Below are 25,863 nucleotides of genomic sequence, written 5' to 3'. Positions count from 1 at the left end.
AGTCGAAAAACCATAAAATAATGATGCACATGCAATGCTAGGCACTTGACCTATGAATTAACTATGGAGGAGATTTACCAAATCTTAGAAAAATAATGAACCAACCAATCAGCTTCTAGCTGTCATTTTACAGGTTATGCTAGAAAAATGACAGTTAGAAGCTGATTGGTTGATATGAGCAAATTCTCTCTCCAATATTCGATAAATCTCTCCCTTGGTTTTTAGGTGTTGTCACATATGCTCCTAACCTTTCTCTTTATCCAGAGGTGGAAGGATGCTGTTGTCCCGGCAGACCTTGAAGTAGATTTCCTGCTCAATGCCATCAGGAATAGCTCCTTGAGGTATGATAATACTGACTCCCGTCTCTATGGAACTTAACACGCCGCCATTGCTGTTGAAAATGCCTCTAGCAGTTGCCACAACTGTGTGGGCATCATCCTCATCATCATCTTCCAGAGCAGAGGGACTGAAACATAGAAGAAAACCATTGGATCGCATTTAATAAGATCGGAATTGCTTTATGAGCGTTGCTGATCAAATCTTTTTTCTTATAAGAGTATTTGTAAATAACTATTCTCTTGGTTGGTAATTAATTATACTCGTCAGTCCCTCTGCCGCGTAACGGCACTGCCCACTATTTACAAATATCCACTGCAAGCAAACCCAGGAATGGGAGTAGTGGGGGGGGGGGTTTATTGTGGGGAAAAGGGAAGTGACTGGTATCTCTAAGATTCCAGATTATATCAGGTCTCCAACCCATACTGATACACAGGAGCTGAATTCTCCAGCTTGTACATTGAACGAGTTGTAACTGCTTCAATAGGGCCTACTTCTCAACCAAAAAAAACCCCAATGATTTGCTTCATCCTATCTACTGGGATTATTAACATTACCTTTTCTGTAAAGCGCTCTTTTACAATATAGTGTAGTCTCATATATAAAGTAGCAGGCAGATTAACAGGAGGGGTTGGAAGGAAAACAGATTTTATAAGACCGAGGTATAAGACTACTACTCTAAATTCCCTTGGTTTTACAATAAAACAGTGAAGCATGAAAAAAGCATATTGTTATATTACAAATGCTTTCCATTTCCCTACATTACATTTTAGACTTAAGCAGAACCAATAAAAAAAAAAAAAGTTTACAATTAGCTCTGTATGATAGTTAACCGGTGGCATATACATGCAGCTTCTGCTTATCACTGCTTTAGACTGGATCCTCGGCTCACAATATGGGCTATTTTACCATGAACAATTTAAGGTGGTGTGACAGTTTGGGTCACAAGGGGCAATAGCAGAACTGTGTCATCAGCTATCTGTAAAGGTCAATGGCAGCGTGGGAGGAGATGTATAGTGTGAACCTTTACATTTAAAAAACACTCAGTATTCGTGGTTTCTTTTAAATGCAAACTTGACACTTAAGTAGAACACAAACCACATTCAACCATCTAAAATATCCTTTTGTAAATGCTAAAAAAGAATGTGTTAAAGTTCTAAAGGGATAAAAGGCATTTACAGTTAAAGCAGACAGATATTTAATAATAATTTCTTCTTTGGGGTCCACAGGGATACCATGGTGATATTATGGTTGGAAGCCCATGCACCAAACAGTTAAAGCTTTGGCTCCCAGAATGCCCTGGGTCTTCCTCCATATTTACCCCGCCCCAAGCCAGGAGACTTTATTTGTTCGTTGGTGCCGCAGGATTCAGACGCACCTTTGTACAGTCCTAAGCTTATATTTTATGATTTATTTTACTATGTTTTTTGGAGTTGGCAGTACTAAGCGTCGGTATTAGGACGCATGGCCTGCGACTCCATTTACCTATGTCGGGCAGCAACATTAGTAATTGTGCTGGTGATTTTGGCGGGTCGCAGCTGAGCTTAGCTAGCAGCAATGCTGCGACCTGGACTGCACCTGATGCTCGGAGATGTCAGGTAAGGGGAATCGCGCACGGCAGTCCTTGCTTCTGGTGTCAGAGACGCACAAGAAGCCGCTGCTGTAAGTACCAGGGATTGTCCGCATCCTTACTACACCAGCCGGGGCCTTATCATCTGACGCCGGGGATCGGCAGCAGACGCAATCTGCTATCATGAGGCCAGCATACCCAGCTGGTTAGCGCAGCTTAGGGGAGGTAGGCGCTCCCACGGCAGCTCCTCCCCTGACCCAGATGCAGTTCCAATGATTAGTTTTGTGCATCTGGGTTGCTCAGTCTACCCTCTACATGTATGAGATGCTCACAGTCCACGCTCAGTGCACCTGGTAGCTGTGGTCTCAGGAGGGTCTGGGTCAGTCTCCCCGTATACCTCTCCTTTGGTTAAGGTATATGGTGCTCTATACCCTATTACTTTATGTTGCTGTAGTCGATTTTGAGCCCATTGTAATTATATTACATATGCATTGTATGTGACTGTTTGCATTGCACTTATATCCTACCAATGTGATTGCGATTTAGTGTCTATTTGCAAATTTCTACTGTCAATATAACTATCACTTATTTCTTTCTGAGTGCTTCACATTCATTAGATTTGTGAAGACTGTCACAAACTTTGCAGTTGTTGCTTTTACTTTGAACATGTCAAAAGATAAAGGGAAACAGGAGGGGGAGCCACCTATGCTGGTCTCATGTAAATCATGTACGGCGTGTGTCCTCACAGGACATAAAGGTATTGGTAGGGTGGTCACATATATAAGTATAAAGGTATCAATGTAAATAGTTATAGGAAACAGGAGGCCAGACAGTTATAAATATCACTGCTATTGCTCTATTTGACCCTCAACTACCAAGTGTGTAGGGGTTAAATTTTGCTTCAAATTTACTTGTGAAGACTGAGCTGCCATCCCCCTCTCTCCTCATTGGAGAGGCTCAGCTGCAATTGATCATGGAAATGTTTGCTGAGGGGAGATTTGGTCTCTGAGTATACCATTCTCCTAGGTCCAAGGTATATAGCACTGGAATCCTTCCAATGTTTGTGTTTGTATTAGTTTATTTGGTGCCAACATGTAAGTAAAGGAGGCAGAATATGTATGCATGTAGATACTACCATACTTATGTATTTAGGTAGCTGATTTTAACGCCCTTTTGCAAATATATTATATGCGTTCTACGTGACTTATGCTAACTCTGCTGGAAGGAAGAGTTTTTTGTTTTCTTTTGTGCTTCCTAACCCTATACTACCTGATGTATAGGGGTTAGAGAGTACTTCACATTTAATTTTATCTGTGAATAGAATCACTTTGCATTGTTAACCCTACACTAGATGTACGTTACTTGGAAGTATTTCCCATGTCTCAGGACAGAGGTAAACAGGACACTGTTGTCCTTGTGCTGGTTTCATGTAAATGGCCTCTCAGGATTTCATACAGGATGGACTGTGGTTTGATTGTTATACACCACAACAGTCCACCTCACCAGCACCTGTTCAGGGGTCAGCCCACACATTGCCTCCCACTTTTGATTATCCACAGTGATCACAGCCTGCTATTTTTCCTCTTCCCATACATCCTTCCTGGATGGAGGGTTATGTCCACTCCGTTCAGAATGTTCAATTAGTAAAATGTTATAGCTCAGATTTTTCACATTGACTTATAAATAGCACGATGGGCTACAGTATACACTTACTACAGTACATCAATGCTTACAGTTTAGAATGTAACTTTACCTGACTGGGATAGCTTTAGGCACTGCATTGACATTATTTTGTTGATATTTAGGTTTGCTGTCCAGTTGCTTGGATGTACCATCAAGCTCAGGAGACATGGCCGCATTGGTTGATTTTAATATTGGTTGAGGAGAATTCTGAGGTTTTGCGGGCAGCTCAGGCTTTACTTGTGCTTCGTTTGGCAGGAGATTGTGATTGAACTTGGGGCTCTCAAACTTGCGTTCAAAAGGTCTGGCAGAACTGGTATATGGTTTTGGAGTAAAACGGTTAAATGATGGTGTGATGGTTTTTGCAGTCTGTTCAGTGCCATTAATGGGACTTTTGTCAGGAAAGCTTTTCTGGGGAAAATAGTTTGTCTGCACTGTATCCTCTCTGTTAGAAGGTCTGAAGATAGTTGGCTTGGTCTGAGGTGGTGGCGGTTGCGGCTTAGTCACGGTGGAATTGGTAATCTCCAATGACATAGAACTGACTGAAAAACATACATGCACATGTCACTGGAAATCTGCGACTAGTCAACTACCATAAACAATATTCAGATGTAGTGTTAGACCTAAACATAAATTTATTAACAAACCTGCAACCAACAAGGTTATAGGCTTTATTTACATTTAGGCGCAAGTACAATTAAATGGTGCAAAAGCAATGTCTGCAAGGAAAACGCTGCAAGATATTGTGTTACGCACACAAAAACTGGGCAGCTTTATTCTTACACTGAGATTTTGAGCTAAAGCAGTGCATACACTTCTCCCAATTCTCAATATGTCCGGACATTTTAAATTTGTCCCCTAAATTGCAACGTGATAAAAAAAAATGCTAAAACAAAACACACAATACCTACCTTCTGAATGTTTCGTATGCGCTGTATGGTTAACAAGCACTGGAGAAGGCTGGTTATACTGTGAGGTGGATGTAAGCTGTGGGGCTGGGTCATATAATTTCTCACTTATAGGTCTGTCAGGAGGATCCAGATCTGCAGGTTTTCCCCTGTTGAGGTTCAAGCAAATATCAGTAAGTATTACAGAGAACTAAAAGCACACACACATATACAGAGTACTAGGCTTCTTGCTCCCGTTATTAGGATCCATATAAAAAAGGTGCCACTGCTCTGCAACAGTACTGCAGAACTGAACATGTAGGCATCAATTAAATAACACTACGCATTTATATTGATGCAACTGCTGAGTAGGGGAAAAAAAACGACATTTCAGGACATATGCCCTTTACATACTTTGGGCCGTATTCAATTAGGTGCGAATAGCCGTTTTCTGCGATAAAGTACAGCGAGTGACGTCATTTCGCCATGCGAAAAGTTTCCTCCGTATTCAATTCCGGAGACTTTTTGCCGGTGCGGAAACTCAATGCATTGGAACCTGCGAGAAAGTTTTGCCTATGAATAGGTGTCGCTAAAAAGTGCAGAATTGGGGTTTTGGGGCGCAAACCTCGGAAAAAACTCTCTGCACCGTTGGGACAGTCCCCCAAAGGTAAACTGTGTCATAATTAGGGATGTGCAGGCTCGGTTTTACTCGGTTCTTATTGCCACTTTACCGCAAATTCGGATTTATTATATTGGCTATCCAAAACACATGATAGGCGATAGCCAATAAAATGCCGTTTAAAGATCCGAGTAAAACTGAACCCGCTCACCCCTAGTCATTGAATACTTTAGATCACCCCAAAAAAACTTTCATTTTGGGGGTGAAAAAGTCCAAAGTTGGGGTACAAACTTAAAAACTAGCGTAATAGACCCTCTCCCCCCACCCCCCCCCCCCTTCCCAAGTATGGCCCAGGTGTTTTTAAGTTTGCTGGTGGTTGCGGCAGGTGGATTTTTTACGTTTTTTAAAATTACACTTTAGCAACTTTCAAATATGCTAGCACCCATTTTTGTGTACCCCAAATTTGCTGGTTCAACTTATATTCACCCAAAAAAACTGCTAAATGCTATTCTTCACCACTTATGTAGAGACGCTAATTAGCAGCTATTGAGAGCATTTAAGTACCCCAAATACCTTCAGCAGGCCTACTCCGGGGTATCAATAGTGATCCCCAATGACAGCGCAACTTTTGGGGGGTGTCAGGCTGATTTCCCCAAATCTGACAGCACTTTTCGCCTGTTTACGTTTCGCCGGGTCCCGTTTTTGCCAATTTCTAATTGAATATGGGGATAAGCGGGGACGAGCGCGATACTTTTTCGCATGCAAAACCAGCGATGTCGGCGAAAAGACCGGCATGCGAAAAGCACGGGACTTTTCGCACCTAAATGAATATGCCCCTTTGTAAGAATCACAATGTGGCAATTTGTACCTGCAAAATGTAATTTTTAATGTTTAGTTTTTTTGTTTTTTTTTAACAAGCTCTGTAATCCATAAATATTGATTCTTCAATGAAGTTCTGACTGCCTATATCTTCAGTTCTCACACACAAACCACGTGATTTATGTATGAACAGTATTGTTGGGTAATTTTACATTCACTGCACTACGGGTACAGTCCACTCTACACCTTAGTGTAAAAGACGGAATTGAGATGCTAATGCAAGAGCACAAAAATTTACAACATAAAGGCAGATGACTTATGTACTGTTCATTCCATATGTATGATAGATCTCATATACAAGCCTTTTCACTGCAACAACAAAATGCAGCAAGAGAGCAAGCAGGAAACCAGTCTTATTTCTAAGTGCTGCAACCAGGTTTTTTTTTTTTTTTTTACGGTCAGACAACGATTCGGCCGTCTTTATCTAAGGGTTCTTTACAGATGTGTTCTCAGCATACTTGACATACAAACAAATGCCAACTAGGTCTTCAAAGCATCTCAAGAAGAATCCCCAGCTTTATGTGCACTAATCGCGGCAAACAGTGATATAATGTATTAAAATTAGATTAGCAATTTGCTTCTATAGTAAATTTTGTCACCCCCCCCCCCCCTCCCCCCTTAGCAAATAACCGGCTGTCTAAAATTATTTTGCTGGGTGCACATAATGCTGTGGTAAGTTTAGGAGGAATGACATCATAAAGACAGCCTTATGTTAATGCCAGTCTTACCACTTGATGTTCCTTTTCAAGTAGTCATAGCTAGTGTAAGAGCCAAGAAATCTATGCGGTGCCAAAGCAAATGTGACAGAAGAATGAAAGAAAAGGGTCATTCTAACTTTAGGTAAATCACACCTTGTAAGCTTTTTCTGAGACATACTTACACAAAATCTACCTATTGCAGAGTAACAAACGCCTAATATAAAAACAGATTAGTTATTGTTAACACTGAGAAGCAGTAAAATGCTGGGGAATACATAAGGAAAGATAGGAAAGATGTATGAAGTTCCTATTATCTATCCAGGGAAGACATATTAAGCAATGGTTAAGATAATCACATAACATACTGTAGTATTAGACAAGCGAATAAACAAAACAATATTTTGGTAGAGTCACCATCAACGAGCTGAACCCTGTACAGGAAAACCAGACACAGCATTTCATTGATTTAACGGTTTAAAGTCTGTATATGACTTGTTGCTAAGGGGTATAGAAAGTGTGGTTCATTTGATGACATTGTGGTGCTCCAAAGCTAAATCTTGTCTAGATGTAAAGCCTGCATATGGTGCGAATCATCAATAAAACCAAGAACAAATCATCCAGTGATTCTTTCCTATAGTTCTATTGACATTAATGGCCACTGCGTGGTTAGGTTTCTGTTCTTATCTCCTCACAATATTGATTTAATTTGATTGTACATAAAAATGCCCTCCATGGGGAAGTAAAACACTGAAAAAGCGCATTAGCAATGCTATGAAAAAAAAAAAGATTTTACACTTTTAGTAAATAGTGTCATCAGGCAGGCACCTCCATAAAATCAACATAAACAGCATTAAGGGGGGGGTATTCAAATAGCCTCTAATTTACGGCGGCTAACTGATCCCCCAGAGGATATTCAATTAGCCCCGAAGGCGGCTATCATTAGGGATTTTTATTTCACCTGTGTGTGACAGTAAAAATAAAATCCCCGATAAGCGGCCCTGTTTTTTGAGATTGCGCCCACAAAAACACATTGGTCTGTGACTATCACGGATCCTATGTGTACTCGCTCGAAAATGGATAATATAGAATGCAAATAAAATGTGATCTAATTGAATTCCCCGAAGGCAAAAAAAAAGTGGTAAGTCCCGTTTTATTCTCCCGAAAAAGTATAGAGGCTAATTGAATTCCCCCCTATATATGCTCCTGTGGTAACATGGACATTTGTTTTGTAAAATGGAACAATAAATTGGATATGGACTGCATGAACTGCAGCTAAAGTGCTTCTACAACAGCTGCATGAACTGCAGCTAAAGTGCTTCTACAACAGCTCCAACACCCCACAATAACAAAACGGGAAGAAAGAGGATGATAAAAAGTATTTTAAGTAATACATAAAACTATATCTACCAATCTATAATTTGTGCCAGGAAATATTCTTCAGACGCAAGTCAATGTTCAACTTTGGATGTAATTCGAAAGCTTTTACCACTTTTTTTTTTTTTTTAAATGAGAATTAATGGGGTATTCATGAAAGCTTGGAGAGAGATAAAACTGACAGATAAAGTATCAACCAATCAGCTCCTGTCATGTTAGAGGCTGCATTTGAAAAATGACAGTTAGGAGCTGATTGGTTGGTACTTTATCTTTCACAATTTTATCTCCAATCTTTCATGAAAGCCCCACGAGACAGATCTACATTGTTGTTGATAAACAGGAAAACATAGGTTGCTATTTCTTAAAAGGTCTTAAATACTGGTATCGTGTGTAACAGTAGAAAATACAGACGGAGGAAAGAAGTCATCAGGTCAAACTGGAAGTAAACCAGTCATTAAGAGATCTTAGAGTCCCAGAGAGCAAGATACAGTATTTGACAAGAGATTAGATTTTTGTTTTAACAGATCACAAATTAAAAAGGAGAACTTTGGGATAAGAGTCTTCCAACAATTTGTTTACTTTGGTTTCCCTTCTATACAAAAACTATACAAAAGTAAACTAATCTGTCTGAAAGACTGCAGAGTTCCCCTTTATGATGTGAAATACAATAAAGATGTACTGTAACACTAGACTATTTAACAGAAGAAAACACATTTACACGCACACCACACACTTCTGCACTCAATATTTAATGCTGCAAAAAGATTGAATGTGAAAGGTAATAGTATGGAGCCCGAAATAATCCCCCAAACGGAAACCAATATTGTTTAAGCTGTTTAAATGGGAGTACAGGTCATGCTTAATAAGATGCATGTCAGAGTGCTTAAATATTTAGTTATCACTTAATAAATTAAGTTAAAGTCCACGTATTCCTGCCTTATAAATATATGTACTTGACAGCCATGGGAATGAATGTGTTAAAGCTTATTTATATAGGAAAACCTGAGGAGTAAATTAAATATACAGTTAAGTAAATGCAGGAGCTAGCATGTAAAAGAAACCACAACCAGCACTCGAAAAGGTTATTTTTGTTACAGGTTTACAGTTATTTATGCAGCCATTTCATTATTGCATTTCAGCATTAATAGTTAGTGTAGCAGGGCATCTGAATATACACTGCAGTGTAAAACTTTGATTGCTATATATTCCTTTTGGATACTAACACTACGTTTTCGTAAGAGTCTAAAGACTTTGCACAGTCATTTTGTCTTAAAATATAGCCACCTAGGTTTGAAATTTGGCATTTTTTTGCTGGAAATAATGACATTGTCTAGTTCGTTACCAATTTGTATTAGGTAATTGTGCCAACTGCCTAAAGCAGATCTGTGAAAATTATCCATACACCTGCAGTGTATGATTTCATTACAAACTTGTGTGACATTACAAGACCTTAGAATAGCTTCCCAGCTCCCCAGCACATATTAGGTAAGAACGGAGTCACAAGTACAGCTTTCACACATGAAGTGCTACGTCTTTCACTGCAAGGGGTCAGGATGTAGGTGCAATGAAGAGGTCACAGAGAGACAAGTGCAGCATGTCAAAACGTACTTGGAAGGGTAGCTGTTAAAGCTAAGTTGACTCTGAGACTGTCCAGGTTTAGCAGGCTCAGGGAGGATGCTCGCAGACAGAGGAGGGTTGGGCTTCTCAAAGCTTCGACGATCAAAGTAAGACAACTGCTTCCTGTAGTATTCCTCATCTTCTTCAGGATCATAGTTGTTAGAACGAACTATATCTTCTGGTGGCTTCACTTGAGGTTTTTGCGGTTCAGGTACTCTAAAAAAAATAAAAAAATGAAATAGTAACAATTTGTGCAACAAACTCCTGACCGTACAATTGAAATAATATGAGATATGGTAAGAACTTACCCTTGTTATCTCTATTTCTACGAAGTCCATAGGGTTCCACAGGATACCTTGGGGTATAGGTGTGACGTCAGTCGCAGGGCACCAAAGAGTTAAGCTTTCAGCCTCCCAGGATGCACTAGGTCCCCCTCCTATACCCCGCCCCCAGGCCAAGGCACCTCAGTTAGTTACCAAGCCATAGGCCGGAGGAGGAGAAGGAAGAGAGAGAACAAAGATCTGGACACATACAAGAATCACATTCTCACCAGAGGGAGACGGAAAACCGGTGACCAGAGCAAAGCCCATCTGCAGCACAGGTGCGACAGGGCGGGAGTCCTGTGGAACCCTATGGACTTCGTAGAAATAGAGATAACAAGGGTAAGTTCTTACCATATCTCATATTTTCTACTTCAGGGTCCATAGGGTATCCACAGGATACCTTGGGGATGTCCCAAAGCAGTATCCTTTAAGGGTGGGGACGCTCCTGTGCAGAAAGGAGAATCCGCCGCCCGAAGGAAGCATCCTGAGAGGCGAAGGTGTCAAACCTGTAATACCTCACGAAGGTATGGACAGAAGACCACGTAGCAGCCTTGCAGATCTGAACTGCCGAGGCACCACGTCAAGCTGCCCACGAAGGACCCACAGACCTAGTGGAATGAGCCTTCAGAGAAGGAGGGACCGGTAGGCCTTCATGAAGATAAGCTTCAGAAATAGCCATACGGATCCAGGCTGCCAAAGTTTGCTTTGAAGCAGGCCAACCCTTTTTACAGAAGCCATAGAGGACAACAAAGCGTCCGACTTCCTAAACAAAGAAGTGCGGTCCACATAAGTCCTTAAGGCCCGCACAACATCCAAAGAGGCCTCACCCACGGAAAGACCCGGTGAGTTAAAGGCCGGAACAACTATTTCCTCGTTAACCTGAAACTGGGAAACAACTTTGGGAAGAAACTTGGGCCGAGTGCGGAGCACTGCCCTGTTCCCATGAAAAACCAAGAAAGGGGGTCTACAAGAAAGAGCCCCTAACTCAGAAACACGTCTGGCTGAAGCAACGGCCAGAAGGAAAACAGTCTTAGCTGTTAGCCATTTAATATCCACTGAGCCCAGTGGTTCAAACGGCGGTCCTTGGAGAGCCCTCAGGACCACAGCCAAATCCCAAGGCGCCACAGGTGGAACAAAGGGCGGCTGAATACGGAGAACACCTTGCATAAAGGTGCGCACATCCGGGATTGTAGCAATCCTACGGTGAAACCAGACAGATAGGGCCGAAACCTGTACCTTCAAAGAAACAAGGCGAAGCCCATGATCTAGTCCCGCTTGCAGGAAGGCGAGAATCCGAGACAGACGAAACTCCCGCGGTGCATAACCTCTCGGTCGACACCACTGGAAGAACATATGCCACACGCGATGGTATATCCTCGCGGAAGACGGTTTCCGAGCTCGTAACATGGTACGCACCACAGAGCTGGAAAACCCCCGGGACCTCAGCATGGCCGTCTCAATAGCCACGCCGCCAAAGACAGCCGAGTCAGGTCCGGGTGAAGACAAGGACCCTGAGACAGAATGTCCGGTCGTAGCGGCAACCGCAGAGGACTGTCCACGGACAGACCCTGAAGGTCTGAGAACCAGTGCCGTCTGGGCCACGCGGGAGCTATCAACAGGAGCATCCCTCCTTCCTGTTTGAATTTCCGGACTACCCGTGGAAGAAGGGAGACCGGAGGGAACAGGTATGTGAACCTGAACGTCCACCGGACGGACAGAGCATCCACCAGAGACGCCCCTTCGTCTCTTGTGCGAGACCCGTACACCGGCAACTTGTTGTTGTGCCGGGACGCCATGAGGTCGATTTCTGGAAGACCCCACCTGTCCACCAGTAGTTGAAAAACGTCCGGGTGCAGGGACCATTCCCCTGGATGAACGTCCTGGCGACTTAGAAAGTCCGCCTGCCAATTTAGCACTCCCGGGATGAAGACCGCTGATATGGCCGGAAGATTGCGCTCCGCCCAAACCAGGATCCGAGAGACCTCTACGAGAGCCTCCCGACTGCGAGTTCCTCCTTGCCTGTTTATGTAGGCCACGGTGGTAGCATTGTCCGACTGGACCTGCACCGGGTGACCCTGGAGAAACCGCTGTGCCTGCAGGAGAGCATTGAAGACCGCACGGAGTTCCAAGATATTTATTGGAAGCTCCGCTTCTGTCGGCGTCCACCTGCCCTGGAACAAGTGTGGACCCGAAACTGCTCCCCAGCCCCGAAGACTGGCGTCCGTTGTCAACAGGACCCAATTTGGAACCCAGAACGGACGTCCCTTGTTGAGGTGGGTCGTCTTTAACCACCACGCAAGGGACAGGCGAACCTCCGGGGTGAGCACAATCGTCTGGAACTTCAGAGACTGAGGCAGCCCGTTCCACTTGGACAGGATCAGGTGCTGCAGAGGTCTGGAGTGAAACAGGGCGTATTCCACCATGTCGAACACCGACACCATGGAGCCCAGTAACCTCATCGCCGAGTGTAAGGACACCCGGCGGCTGTGCAGACAACTGCGCACCCTTGACTGTAAAGCAGAGATCTTGTCCTCCGTCACGAAGATCCTTTGCTGTCCCGAGTTCAATAAGGCTCCAAGATGCAGAATCCTCCGAGACGGGATTAGAGTGGACTTCTGCCAGTTGATTAGCCAGCCGTGCCGTTGCAGCAGTGCAATGGTCAGGTCCAAGTGGTGTAACAGGAGCTCTGGAGATCCTGTCACCAATAACAGGTCGTCCAAGTACGGCAACATGCGGACTCCTTGCAGCCGCAGAGAAGCCGCCATGACCGTCATCACCTTGGTGAAACACGTGGTGCTGTCGCCAGGCCAAAAGGTAACGCCCGAAACTGGAAATGGTCGCTGCGGTTGCAAACCGAAAGAACTCTTGATGGCGCCAAAGAATAGGGACATGCAGGTAAGCGTCCTGTATGTCCAATGACACCATGTAGTCCCCAGGTTCCAGCGCCAGAATGATGGACCGTAGGGTCTCCATCCGAAACTTCGGGACCCGCAAAGACTTGTTGAGTGCTTTGAGGTTGAGAATCGGACGATATGACCCATTGGGTTTCTGTACCAAAAATAGATTTGAATAGAAACCCTGGCCCCTCTGGGAGAATGGAACAGGCACTATAACTCCAGCCTGGAGCATAGTGTGCAATACCTTCCGCAGCTCCGTAGCCTTGTTCCGGTCTGATGGTAGACCCGTGGTGAAGAATCGAGCCGGGGGTCTGTGCCGGAAGGAGAGGGCGTACCCGTGAGAGACCACCTCCAGAACCCAAGTGTCTGTCGTAGTGAACGACCAACACCGGGAGAACTGCAGCAGGCGGCCTCCCACCCTGGGATCCCCCAAGGGGAGACCCGGACCGTCAGGCCGCAGGCTTGTCATCTGGCTTGGGGGCCGGACGTCTGGTACTCCATGCCTGTTTCCGGGGCTTGCCCGATTTCTTAGGGCCAGCCTGTCGAGGAAACGACTGTGGTTTGGGCCTGCCCTGGGCCCTAGATGACCGAAAGGACGATGGTCCAGAACCAGAAGGAGCAGCGGCCGACGGGAGACAAGCAGATTTGGCTGCCGCCAGCGTGGCCACAATCTTATCCAGATCCGGACCGAAGAGAACTTCTCCGGTAAACGGCAACGCTTCCAGACCTTTCTTGGATCTGCGTCCGCCTTCCAGGATCGCAGCCACAAGGTGCGACGAGCAGCTACCGCTGCTGAAGAAATTCTAGACACCAGAGTACTAATGTCTAGAGCCGCCTCGTTGATGTAGGTGGCCGAATCACGGAGATTGCCAATCAACTCCGCTTGTTCGGCCGGACAGTCGGATTCAAAAGAAGCCTCTAATGAATCCGCCCAGCGCTCCATCGCTCTGGCAACCCAGCAAATGGCCATAGCCGGCCGTGCTGCCCCCCCTGCAAGGGAATAAGCGGACTTCAGGCAGATTTCTACCTTGCGGTCCGTAGCATCCTTAAGGGAGGACATGGATGGCATCGGCAATGTGGCACTACGGAAAAGACGGGTCACGTGAGAATCCACCTGTGGAGGGGATTCACACTTAGCAAAATAATTATCCGCGAACGGATAAGCCACCGCCAGGCGTCTCTGCGGCTGGTATCTTTTGCCAGGTTGTTTCCACGCCTCCTCTAAATGGTCCACCAACTGACCCGAAAGAGGAAAGACTGTGGCATCGCCCTTCACATCTTTGAAAAAGGCATACTTAGATTTAGCCGCTGGGGGAACTTCGTCCTCAATCACCAAGGCTGTGCGGACCGCCCGAATAAGTCCAGGAATATATACTTTGGACTTAGCATCAGCGTCCTTAGTATGGAAAGGTTCCTGATCGTAAGGATCCAGAATCTCCCCATCATCAGACGTCCCTTCGTCATCCTCATAAGGAGCGGACAGAGACGCCACCGGCCTTTTATGAGGCCGCATCACAGACTCCCCTTGCAATACATCCGACAAGTGCTGTAAAGAACTCGTCAGGGAGTTAACCCACGCTGGCTCCTGAGAACCCGGGTGCGGGGAAATAGGGACACTGTGGGGTACCACCAATTGTCGTGGGAACCCCTGCATGGGTGACGACACCACAGACTGCTGGGACAAACCCATCGGAGTAAACGCGGGCTGCGGAGCTAACTGGCCCACTAAAGCTGTTAACGCCTGAGCGAAACAAGCCCAGGGCGGCTCCTGTACCGGTGCTGTAACCGTAATAGGCCGCGCCATGGACAACACTGCCGGCAAAGGCCCTCCGCGCTACCCTCCCCCTCCGCTAACGGTACTTTGCACGTGGTACACTGTAGCCGGAGGGGAAAATCACTTTCAGACATGATGGCACCACGTATGTGACCTCTCTCACCAATTAAGTATTAAATAGGCGAGAGACCACCCTGCAGCACCGCACCGCAAGGGCTTTAGCAGAAAGAACAGGGACAGTAATAAAGCTGACAGTTTAGTGAAGAATAGTTACAGGCAGCGCTAGCACAGTCACATACAATGCAGAGAAATAACAATTCCTGCACTAACAGCGCTGATCACTCAACTACACAGACACAGGGCCTGGTAGGACACAGCGCTGCATACACAGACCTGAGCCACAGCGGAGGAGAGGTATGCGGGGGGACCCAGACCACGATGCTTCCTTCCAGACTTCCAGCAGCGTTCACCATGCGTTGCAGAGAAGATGGCCGCCGAGGAGCAGAGAGAAGCTGGCCTGGGGGAGGAGCGCTGACACAGGACCAGTCAGCACAGTGCAGAGAGGGCTGTGTGCAGCGGGGGAGGCGCCGGCTGTGAGACAGGGAAGGCGCGCTCCCCTGGCATGCATTTAACCCCTGGGACGCCGCAGCGATACCGCTCTGCTGCGGTCCGCTGTCCCAGGGGGTAGTGGAAGCGCAGGTTGGTCGCCTGGCTCCACGCTGCAGCCAGTCCCCAGGGAGCCCCCTGCCTGGGGACTTAGGACCATGTGATCAGCGGGGACCCACCGCGGGACCCCGCTGCTTACCTCTGTCCCCCTTGAATCCGGCCATGGTCCGGAGCATCTGGGGTCACCGCTAGCTGTGACCCCAGACGCCCACCAGCATCCCCGGATCAGTACCGGCGTTCTGGTACCGGCGGGGTGTAGGGAAGACAGCATGGACGTCAGGACTGACTGTCCATGCTGTTCATCCAGTTGTGCAGCCACAGCTGCATGAAGAATAAGCTTCAGGGGCTCTTCTAGCCCCCACTCCAACAGGTGCACCCGACTCCGGCCGGGCACCAAACTAAACTGAGGTGCCTTGGCCTGGGGGCGGGGTATAGGAGGGGGACCTAGTGCATCCTGGGAGGCTGAAAGCTTAACTCTTTGGTGCCCTGCGACTGACGTCACACCTATACCCCAAGGTATCCTGTGGATACCCTATGGACCCTGAAGTAGAAAAAACTTCACATTAATACACTGAAAGTATTGAGTACAATATGTATTTTCCTCTATAAATACTTCAATGAATTGTACAGTCAGCACAAGCTAAAAAACTAAATTAGTGTTTCTCTCTAAACAAATTTACTGGGGCAACATGTTAAACTGATACTTATGGTGGCGAGCATTCGATTTTAAACAAAATAGATTAGTTTACCTGGAGACCGAACCTTCTGATGTTCTTATACGCCACAAGGAGAAATAATAGCATTACATCCATACAATAAATACAGTAAAAAAAACATAACAGATAAGTTTTATCCCCGACCCTATAGCTATGCTTCATTGCAGATTATAACCAATATTAAGGGAGAGATTTACTAAAGCTTCTAAAAAGGAAAAGTGGTGCCCATAGCAACCAGATTGTAGATATTATATACCTAAAACATTCTAGAAAAGCATAGGTAGATTCTTATTGGTTGCTATGGGAAACACTGACACTTAGTTTTTAAAGGTTTTAGGAAAACTACCCTTAAACGGTCAAACTTGCCAGTAAAGAGCTGTACAATGTAACAGAACATATCCATATTACCTATACGTTGACTTTTCTTGATCATAATAAGGCAGTGGGGCGGCTTTAGATGCAGTTACTGGAACAGTTATAGGTTTGGGTGCAAGTTCTGGGGCCTAAAAATAAAACAATAACAGGTAAATGACACACTGTAAGCTTTCGTTACTAAAAAGGATTCACAACAATAGTAGTTCTATTGACAGTGTAGTAAACATTTTTAGAGTATAAAATGCAATCGTAATCAAGCGAGTAATTCTAGTCACAAACAGATAAACCTCTCCAAAGCCCAGCACCACAACTTGTGACCCTCTCTGGATGAGTGAGCAGGGCGTACCCAAGCACAAAGGAAAGACCAACTTTTATGTCAAAACAGTCTAGTAGAGAACTCTCAAAATATTATCCTTCAAACAATAAAGGCATTCATAGTTTTTTAATGACTGCAGATGGATTTAAAAAACAAGGGCAATTTATATGGACTATATATTTTGATCAGGTTTGTGCCAGAGCCATAATGTTTTAGTAAATTGTCCGTCTTAAGTTAATATATTGAAATCTTGTACGCGCATTCCTTTCTTTGCCAACATATACACATATTGTATTAATAGAATTAGCCCTCTCCTTAAATGTATATTGTGTGTTTCTCCTGTATATTACAGAGCTAAACATTATATCTTAAACAACAGATGATATTTAATTAACCCTTGTGAGACAGGCTTCCCAGGGTCCTGGGTAAAAACATCCTATATAAACTGCAGTATGGGTAACGACCTCAGACATCTTTCATGCCTCAGCGCTATCATGTCAAACAGATAATGAAAGTTTTCAAATAAACCACTGTGGGTAAACAGAGCAAATACCTTTAAAACAGTTACATCATTCAAGTCCTTGTTCTTCTCTCCTTGAATCGATCTTTTGTTCTCAAACATCTTAACTCTGGTAAGTACAGACTGCGGCTTCATGGCTGGATCATCTTCCTCCTCCCTCACAGCAGCTGGTGGAGGTAAAGGTTTACTACTGGTTGGCAGAAGGTCTGACTTTATCTGTGCTGAAGGAGGCATGGTTTCTATTCTAGGAGAAAGATCATACTGTCCTGGCTTCATATTAAACCCCTGGGAAGGATTTTGCTCATAACCCCTCGGTTGTTGATCAAAATATGGTTTCGTTTCAGCAGCCCTAGCTGTGGGCGCAGAAGGAAAGGTTTGAGGTTCTGGCTTGTAACGGATATGTGTATCATATTCTGTTGGAGTGGGTTCTTCATAATGTACTTGGGGTGCTTTGTAGTTTTTAGATGGACGAGGTCGATTGTCATAGGCAACAGGAGGCGGCTCCTCGAAACGAGGTTGCTGTGTAAAGTAGCTGCGTTCCAGGCTTTCTTCTGAGTGCTGCCTGACACTGAAGTCCCTATGCTTACTGTCAAACTGTGACCTTGGGGGATATGACTGTTTATCCTCATAATAACCCCACTGATCATCGTAAGTAGGCACATGATCATCACTGTGTATGCGTGGGTCATAATTGTGAGGCAACTGATCCACATAATCTGATCCCGGGTCGTATCTGTAAGACTGATCATATTCTCTACTCATTGGTTTTTCTGCATAAGACGGCAGGGTGTCCATGCTGAGCGTAGTGTCTTTCTCTGGTCTCTGATGGCCAAGCACTTGTTGTTTCATCAAGTAATTGTGTCTAGGGTTCTCTTCCACAGCATATGGCTCTTTTCTATATACCTGCACAAAGAAACGGAGTTCTGCATAAATCCTCTGGAAGAAACACATACGAGACAATGCACTGATCTTACAGTTCCTATTAAGCCCACAACCACAAGATGGCAGTTGACATGCTGTAATCTCATGCTGCTGAAATGAGAAAGGTGATGCAGTGCAGGTTAGAAAGACACAAGTGTGAGCTATAGGAAACGGAATTGTGATGAAGGAATTATAGCAGACATTTGCAAGTAGTAAATTGGTTAAGAACACGGAAAAGAAAGGCATGCAGTACCGGAAAGTCATGCAAGCAGTATAAATCCCAGTGATTTAGATGCAGCATAGTGAACTGCTCCAAATTTTCAATCTGATTTATTATTGTCTACCTTTGCTACTGCAAGTACCTGATCAACACTGCAATGCGTTTCAGGTACCTCCAGTATGCCAAGGTTCAGGAAGAAGGTGTTAAAGAAAGAAGACTCTCAGATGCAAGTATGACTAGAAGTACAACAGACTGGTGCAACAATGTAGCACAGGTACCTTTGCTGGATCTATGTGCACAGGTAAAGATGAAGGCTCTTGGTCTTTTAGCATTATGTGAGCTGCCTCAGTGTTTGGTGATCGCATTGGGCCAGCTTGTGCTTGATAAGAGCTGTATGGGGCAGGGTTGGGTTCCTCCAGTCTGACATTATTTAGATTTACATTTACAGCAGCAGTTGAAGTTGCAGTGTTTGTTTCAGACGGCAGAGAAAGGTAAGGGGCAGCAGGTAAGGCATCAGCTTTCTGTGGAGTGTTTAAAATAACGAGTTCACTTTCAGCAGTATATGGGGGAAATTCTTCACATGAAAAGGGTTTTCCTCATACAGTCTTCACAAATACAGATTTTATTAATTGTCTAAATACATTCTGCAAAGTCAGCCTAAAGCTGGGCTAGAACTCAATCATGTTTTTCTTTCCATACCACAGTACCACTTGCTGACTAGGTGATAAAGAGTCTCTGGTGACAAACATTTTTCTTATATGCTCTTATGTTACAATTCATTATATAAAACTGTTCACTGTGGTTACAAGTAAATTCAGGAGTGCAGTGAAATTAGACAATACAATTTTCATTGTGAGGTGGCTGAGTACATAGTGTATAATAATATTCTACATCTTCTGAGTTCTACAGTGTTGTCCACCATATTGTAAAAATTAGGACTCAAACACAACCTATGTTGACAGGAAACCCCTGAATATACAGACTGTTGCCCATAGTAAAATAAGTGGCATATTTAATTTGGTGCAAGTTTACCTAAAATCTCACACCTGCAGGGTTTTTCCCACAGGTGCGAGATTTTTGGTATTTTGAATAAGTCCTTATTTAGGATATATTGTCAGGACTTGTTTCTGGACCCCTGTGGCACCCCCAATGACTAATTGAGCATTTGGAGGTTTCCAATTAACTTAATTAGTCCTTAATTACTCCGCAGCGCTGTCCTCCTCCAGCATCGCAGTTTCCATGGACCGACCGGGCATAGAACAGGAACAACCCGTAATCCAGCACACACCAGTTGCTAACCCTGTATACACTACTGCCACTAACCCTGCACCCACTCTCCGCACACACTACACCTGCTCCCCGCACACAGCTTTGGCAGCCTACGCAAGCGGAGTGTAAAATAAAATAAAATAAAAAATTCCCGTCCTGTGGGATTTTGCCCTTTATAAAAACCCAGCGTCCAATTTTTTTTGCAATTTGATACTACGGGTATCGAGAGCGCACATACCCGTGGTAATCCAAAATTGGTTGCAAGATCCGTGTAATTATTTGTGGGCAAAACCTTGCGGCTAATTGGATATGCCCCTAAATCTCATACATTGCCTCTATAGGGATATTTCCTTTTAAAGTATCAGCCCACTCTCTGATGTCATTATTCAACATGCAACATTTATAGGTACTGGACCTAAATACAAGCTGCCTTGTGCAAAACAGCTACTAATAACATTCACAAACACATTTATATTTGTGAATGTATTTTAGATAATAGGATTTAAATGTAACATGATAGGGTTAGCGGGCCCCTAGTCCTTCTTGACAAGTTAATGAAAAAATACTGTGCACAATATGTATAAACCTGCAAGGCTTTATTTTACTAACCAGCCATTACCATTGCAGTGGAGAAGGGTACTTTCAGCTGACTAATTCAGTAATCAAACAGCAGATACTAACACTGGTGCTAATTTGGGGTGATTAGGTAGCACAGAACCGCTGATTGTTTTATCCTGATTCTAACAAACAATTCACCATATTACTGGTAATTCCCCAGAAAAGTAAACTGCACATTTCTGGTCCTAATATAGAAGATACCATGGCAAACTAATACAACGTACACATCTGAGAAAATACTGTTTAGGATAGCATTGCAATATTTAATAAAGACACAATTTCATTCTTACTATGAACAACATACATCAAAGCTCCACATACTTACTCTTAATATTACTAAAATGTAACAAATATATTGACAGGTATGACCAGTGTTCTATTTTACAGCGTTTTGCTTCATTACAAGGAAATGTGGCCATGATCAGGAAGTGTTTCCAGTTCTGTGTTTTTTCTAATTACAGGAGAATTTAATAATTTTAGCTTGAAATAGGTTTAAATTATATTTAGCGCCTTTTTTTTTCTGTACTTGGTTTTGATAGTCTAAGGTAATGCTAACAAGGGAATCTGACCAGGAAAAAACAGGTAGAGTCCAGGAAATGTGAATGTGGAAATACTGATACCTCAATGCCACTGCAGTCATTTGTAGGAGAGTCATAACAAGCTATTATTTAAAAATTAACACTGCTTACAGCTAAATAAGCTTCATTGTAGACCAAAGCAAAAGTCTTGAGAATGCAACTTATCAAATCACTAAGAGCCAATTACATATGTCTTTGTGAAATCGCTGGTTCACAGCGAACACAGTTCATGAACAATCATGGTCTATTTAACCAGTGGTGGCCTCCAAGTCACACAGAGTAATAAAGCAACTAATATTAGTGTTGCCACAGCAGTAACACTTGAATGTACATAAGTAATACTACATAGAGTAAAAATGCTTTATCAGCACTGTCCCTTTAAAAAGACAATAATCAGAAAACTTTCATAACTCTGTTAAACGACAACACTTTTTCCATCATGTTATGGCTATCAGAACATTAGACTATCTGTGCTAAGCCACTGGGGGCACGGTTTCCTTGGCGTGCAAGGCTGATTTTTCTCCATCCACTGCCTGTAATGCAAATCAGGTGACCGGTCATCTTCCACATTACAAAGGTTATTACTACTATAACAGCCTATTCATTTATAGGTTTAGCTGAGTTAAATGTTCATTTTATACACAGAGACCTATTTAGCTGCATATTAAAATACATGTAATCTCTTAGTTCATAAAAAAGAATTATAGCAAAAAGTACTCATACTTTCAGCAAACTACTGACCTTCACAAATAGAACCTTACATTTGTTTTCTGACTTGTGTTCATTTATATTAGATGTTCGTATTTTATAATTGGGGCATAAATAATTGAATACATAACTGCTACCATATTCTATTAAAACATTAAAAACAAATTATATTTCTTCTTTCCATATGTGTTAAGCCTTGATATCGCTGACATCTAATACTAGGTTATGAAATGTTATGATAAAGCGTGTTCTATAATATTAGAAATCCTTGTAGTAGAGCTGGTCCATATAGCTATACTGTGACCCTGCTCGTCACTGCAGGGAGGGAACGGCCTATTGCTAATAGACTTTACTGTGGAGTCATTTATCTATGATTCAATGTTCTACAGAACATTTCTGTAAACTAAAGGAAAAATATATTATACAAAAAATATTTCTCCCTTATTTAAGCACCATGTCAGAAAACCTAAGGCAGGCAGTTGTAGGTATTATTAATTACATCTGTTTAGCAAAGGTACCAAAATGCAAATCATCGTGCAGACAACGTTAAAGGAACTAACCTGTTGAGATGGTACACTTTTATATCCTGGCGAATCTGTTCTGACGATAGGCTGTGGCTGTGGTGGATAAGATGGGTAAGCCTGGTTCTCCTGATTATGTATCCCTGAAGTGTCATCGCGGACAGGTTCAGAAGAGCGGGTAATGGCAGACTCTGGTGGAGTCCCAGCCTCGTCATTTAGAGTCTCATCCAGGTCTTGGTCAGTGTAAGCCCCTCCTTCTGTGTCCGTATCTTCATAGTCTGAGGTGTGCCTGCTATCAGTGCTATACATTGAGTACTCACTACCTGGTGCTGATAAGTAGGATAGACGGTCGTCATGCAAATCAAGATCATCATCTGTGCCACCTTCTGCCTGCACCGAATGAAGTTAAGTTAGACCAGGTTAGTAATTCGAGATCTGGTATCTTGGTTGGAGAAGTCCAGGATTTTATTTACTCTATACATACAATTGCTTCTATACCCTATAGCAATCTTTTCATAATTTATCTGTGAAATGCAAATGTAGATTGTGATGTACTCATTAAAAACTATAGAAATCAAAATTTCACACTTGTGGGCTGAGCTTCATAATATTGCTTTTATACATGTTCAATACAAAATGGAATGTTGACCTTTAAAAAAAAATAAAATAAACACCTTCCATGAGAAAAACATCTACTAAAATTATGTCAGTTGTACTGTGCATGACATCTAAATCAAAGGTCATTTCAGCAAATTTGTACATTTGCAGCTTCTGTAAAGTGAATTCCAGGCACTGCATTCTAGTGAGTATGCTAAAATCATTGCCACAAACTCATGCACTGATGTACTAAAGAGCTGGAATAAGCCTTACTTTGCCTTCTGAGACCCAAACCAGTTGGTTCTGTTGCTGCTGTACAGTTTCTTTCAGTGCTCCGTACCAGCCATCATTCATAGAATTTAAATTAATGGTAGCTAGAACAAAAATAAATACAAAAGGATTAAGTATTAGCTAACATGCAAAGTTACAACTTAAATCACAGCACATTACATTTTAAGTATATGTTTACGCATCAAAAAGATTACTTAACATTAAATGAACACCCTAAGCCAAAAATGGGCCACTAAACAATGAGTTTTCCCGTACCTTGACAAAACTAAAGATTTTTGCTGTGTATTAGTACAAAGTATTGTTCTGTTATTAGACAATTAAGTTAAATGGTGGCTAGAAGTAGCTGGCTCTCATGCCCTTCTTTATTAGTACTGTGGGGTAATCTGCAGGAAATAGGAAAATGTCGCCTTCCAAACCACAACTACAGCCAAAAGTTTTGAGAATGACAAGTATTGGTTTTCACAAAGTTGCTGCTTCGGTGTTTTTAGACTTTTTTTTTATCAGATGTTACTGTGGTATACAATTACAAGCATTTCCTAAGTGTCGAAGGCTTTTATTGCCAACTACATTAAGTTTATGCAAAGAGTTAATATTTGCAGTGTTGACCTTTCTTTTTCAGGACCTCTGCAAGTCGCCCTGTCATGCTGTCAATCAACTTCTTGGCCACATATTGACTGATGGCCACCCATTCTTACCTAATCAATGCTTGGAGTTTGTCAATTTGTGGGTTTGTGTTTGTCCACCCGCCTCTTGAGGATTGACCACAAGTTCTCAATGGGATTAAGGTCTGGGGGAGTTTCCTGGCCATGGACCCAAAATTTAGATGTTTTGTTCCCCGAGCTCTACCCATACTTTGTGACTTCCTACATATAAATTCTGCTTGCAGTCAATGTATCGTTATGTAGTTTTAATTACAATTAAACCGTAACATAGTTAATATCTTTACTTTGCAGTATGTTGATATACAATATAAAAACGTGTGCTCTTTGTTGCTAGCCGGATTTAGATTGTTGGGATGAGACACCACATAAAACAACAGGACAAGTACATGTACAACAGAGGGAAGGAGTGTGTGTTTGGGTATGTAAGATTGACAATGACAGTGGTGAATCGTAGTAAGGGACAAAGGGGGATTGGGGAAGATGCAGACGGTTGCAAAAATTGTCCTGTTGATAGGAAAAAAATAATATGTGGATTGATGAGTTGGTCAGGTCTCTTTATGTTCAGTGACCGGTTGTCCTTTCAGTAATTAGGTGGAAATAGGAGCACCCTGTTTATGGTTGTGCTCATATGTGAAATGTGCGTAACAGGGGGCGATATTTCCAGGTCCTGTGCTGCACTCATGTGACCCGGAGGCCCGTGATATGCAGCCTTGAATTTACCAGCATTAGCACAACTTTACAAACTCTGCCTGCCATCATCCCTGCAACTACTGAAAGGACAGCTTGAAAAGATTCTCACTGACACAAGGAGGAAGAAGAAATATCTTCTATACTATCCAGGGCTATTTTCTTGTATCTACACAGTGAATAAGGATATTAAACCTTTGTAAGAGATGTCATGGAGTTTTTCAAGTAGGTTACATGAACATTCTTTACAGAGGAAACTACCAGGAAAGACCACACACACAGCGTCAACGAGGAGACGCCAGAGATCCCGGCACAGAAAGACTGAACATCCCGCCCGGCGTGGAAGGGTAAGTGCCGACGGGTCCAGACGGCCTGAGGCAGCATTATTTACTATTGCATTATCGCTGAACAGCTAAAAAAATCACTAAAGAAACCATAAACAGGGAGCTCCTATTTCCACCTAATTACTGACAGGACAAGGGTGTACTTTTAAACGGTCACTGAAGGCAAAGAGATTGGACCAACTCATCAACCCACATATTATTTTCCTATCAACAGCAGGACAATTTTTGCAACCGTCTGCATCTTCCCCAATCCCCCTTTGTCCCTTACTACGATTCACCACTGTCATTGTCCATCTCACATACCCAAACACACACCCCTTCCCTCTGTTGTACATGTACTTGTCCTGTTGTTTTATGTGGTGTCTCATCCCAACAATCTACAGCCAGCTAGCAACAAAAAGCACACGTTTTTATATTGTATATCAACATACTGCAAAGTAAAAATAGGTTACATTTTAATTGTAATAAATTAAAACTACATAACGATACACTGAATGCAAGCAGAATTTATTTGTAGGAAGTCAAAGTAAAGTTAGAGATCTGAGATACAATAATACTTTCAGGTCTATTGCAATGAAGAAATATTAAGATATATATATATATATATATATACACACACACACACACACATATACACACACACACACACACACACACTGTGTACTTGCACTTACTTGTAAAAAGATGGTGATTATTTTTGCGTAGTTTATGTGAACGTTCATACAGTTTTCGGGCACTTTTACGAGATTCAGGGCACAACCTCATTCGCATAGTTTTCACACCCTGCTTGGAGTCGGGGTTAAGGAACACTACAATTGGATACCACTGTGCATAGTTCAGGCGGTCTACAGCATTTGGGGTCACATCCAGCAGTGCATGTTTATCCTGAAAAACCAACATAACGTTGTGAAATTACTGATCCCTGTTCAGGAGAAAAAATTGCAAGAGCAAGAATGGCGATGATATAAGTAGTGTCTAACTGGCTTCAGGGGATATGCTATGATCATTCTCTATCAATGACATCACCTCCTTGATGGTCTATGGAAAGTACTTACAAGGCACTAAGGCAGCAGGAGAATCTGAAAACAAATCTTTTTTTTGCAAACTTAAGGCATCAGATAAAATACGAATCAATTAACTGTTACATTTATATGCCTAACCAGCCCGCATCAATCTTACATGGATGCTAGTCAAACTGTC

The 25,863-nt window shown here is 43.0% G+C and overlaps 1 protein-coding gene across 10 annotated transcripts in view; it reads right to left on the bottom strand.

The window, feature by feature from the left end:
• Window positions 1-25,863, bottom strand: part of TJP1 (tight junction protein 1) — a 423,870-nt gene that overhangs the window by 14,899 nt on the left and 383,108 nt on the right. For 9 of the 10 annotated variants that reach the window (XM_088445442.1, XM_088445452.1, XM_088445464.1 and 6 more), the window contains 11 exons: window positions 25,338-25,548; window positions 22,953-23,053; window positions 22,122-22,472; window positions 18,667-18,909; window positions 17,281-18,150; window positions 16,445-16,539; window positions 9,652-9,876; window positions 6,700-6,750; window positions 4,498-4,643; window positions 3,660-4,128; window positions 249-466 (listed from right to left, as the gene is read on the bottom strand). In XM_088445442.1, coding sequence (XP_088301568.1) covers window positions 249-466; window positions 3,660-4,128; window positions 4,498-4,643; window positions 6,700-6,750; window positions 9,652-9,876; window positions 16,445-16,539; window positions 17,281-18,150; window positions 18,667-18,909; window positions 22,122-22,472; window positions 22,953-23,053; window positions 25,338-25,548 — 2,980 coding nt within the window. The remainder of the gene's footprint in view (window positions 1-248; window positions 467-3,659; window positions 4,129-4,497; window positions 4,644-6,699; window positions 6,751-9,651; window positions 9,877-16,444; window positions 16,540-17,280; window positions 18,151-18,666; window positions 18,910-22,121; window positions 22,473-22,952; window positions 23,054-25,337; window positions 25,549-25,863) is intronic. The other variant, XM_088445462.1, reaches the window with a different exon arrangement.

This window comes from Taudactylus pleione, unplaced genomic scaffold (assembly GCF_031769625.1).
Source record: "Taudactylus pleione unplaced genomic scaffold, aTauple2 ptg000019l, whole genome shotgun sequence".
Lineage (NCBI taxonomy): Eukaryota > Metazoa > Chordata > Amphibia > Anura > Myobatrachidae > Taudactylus > Taudactylus pleione.
Note: the sequence above shows the minus strand (reverse complement) of the source record. Positions and strands in the feature narration are given on the sequence as shown.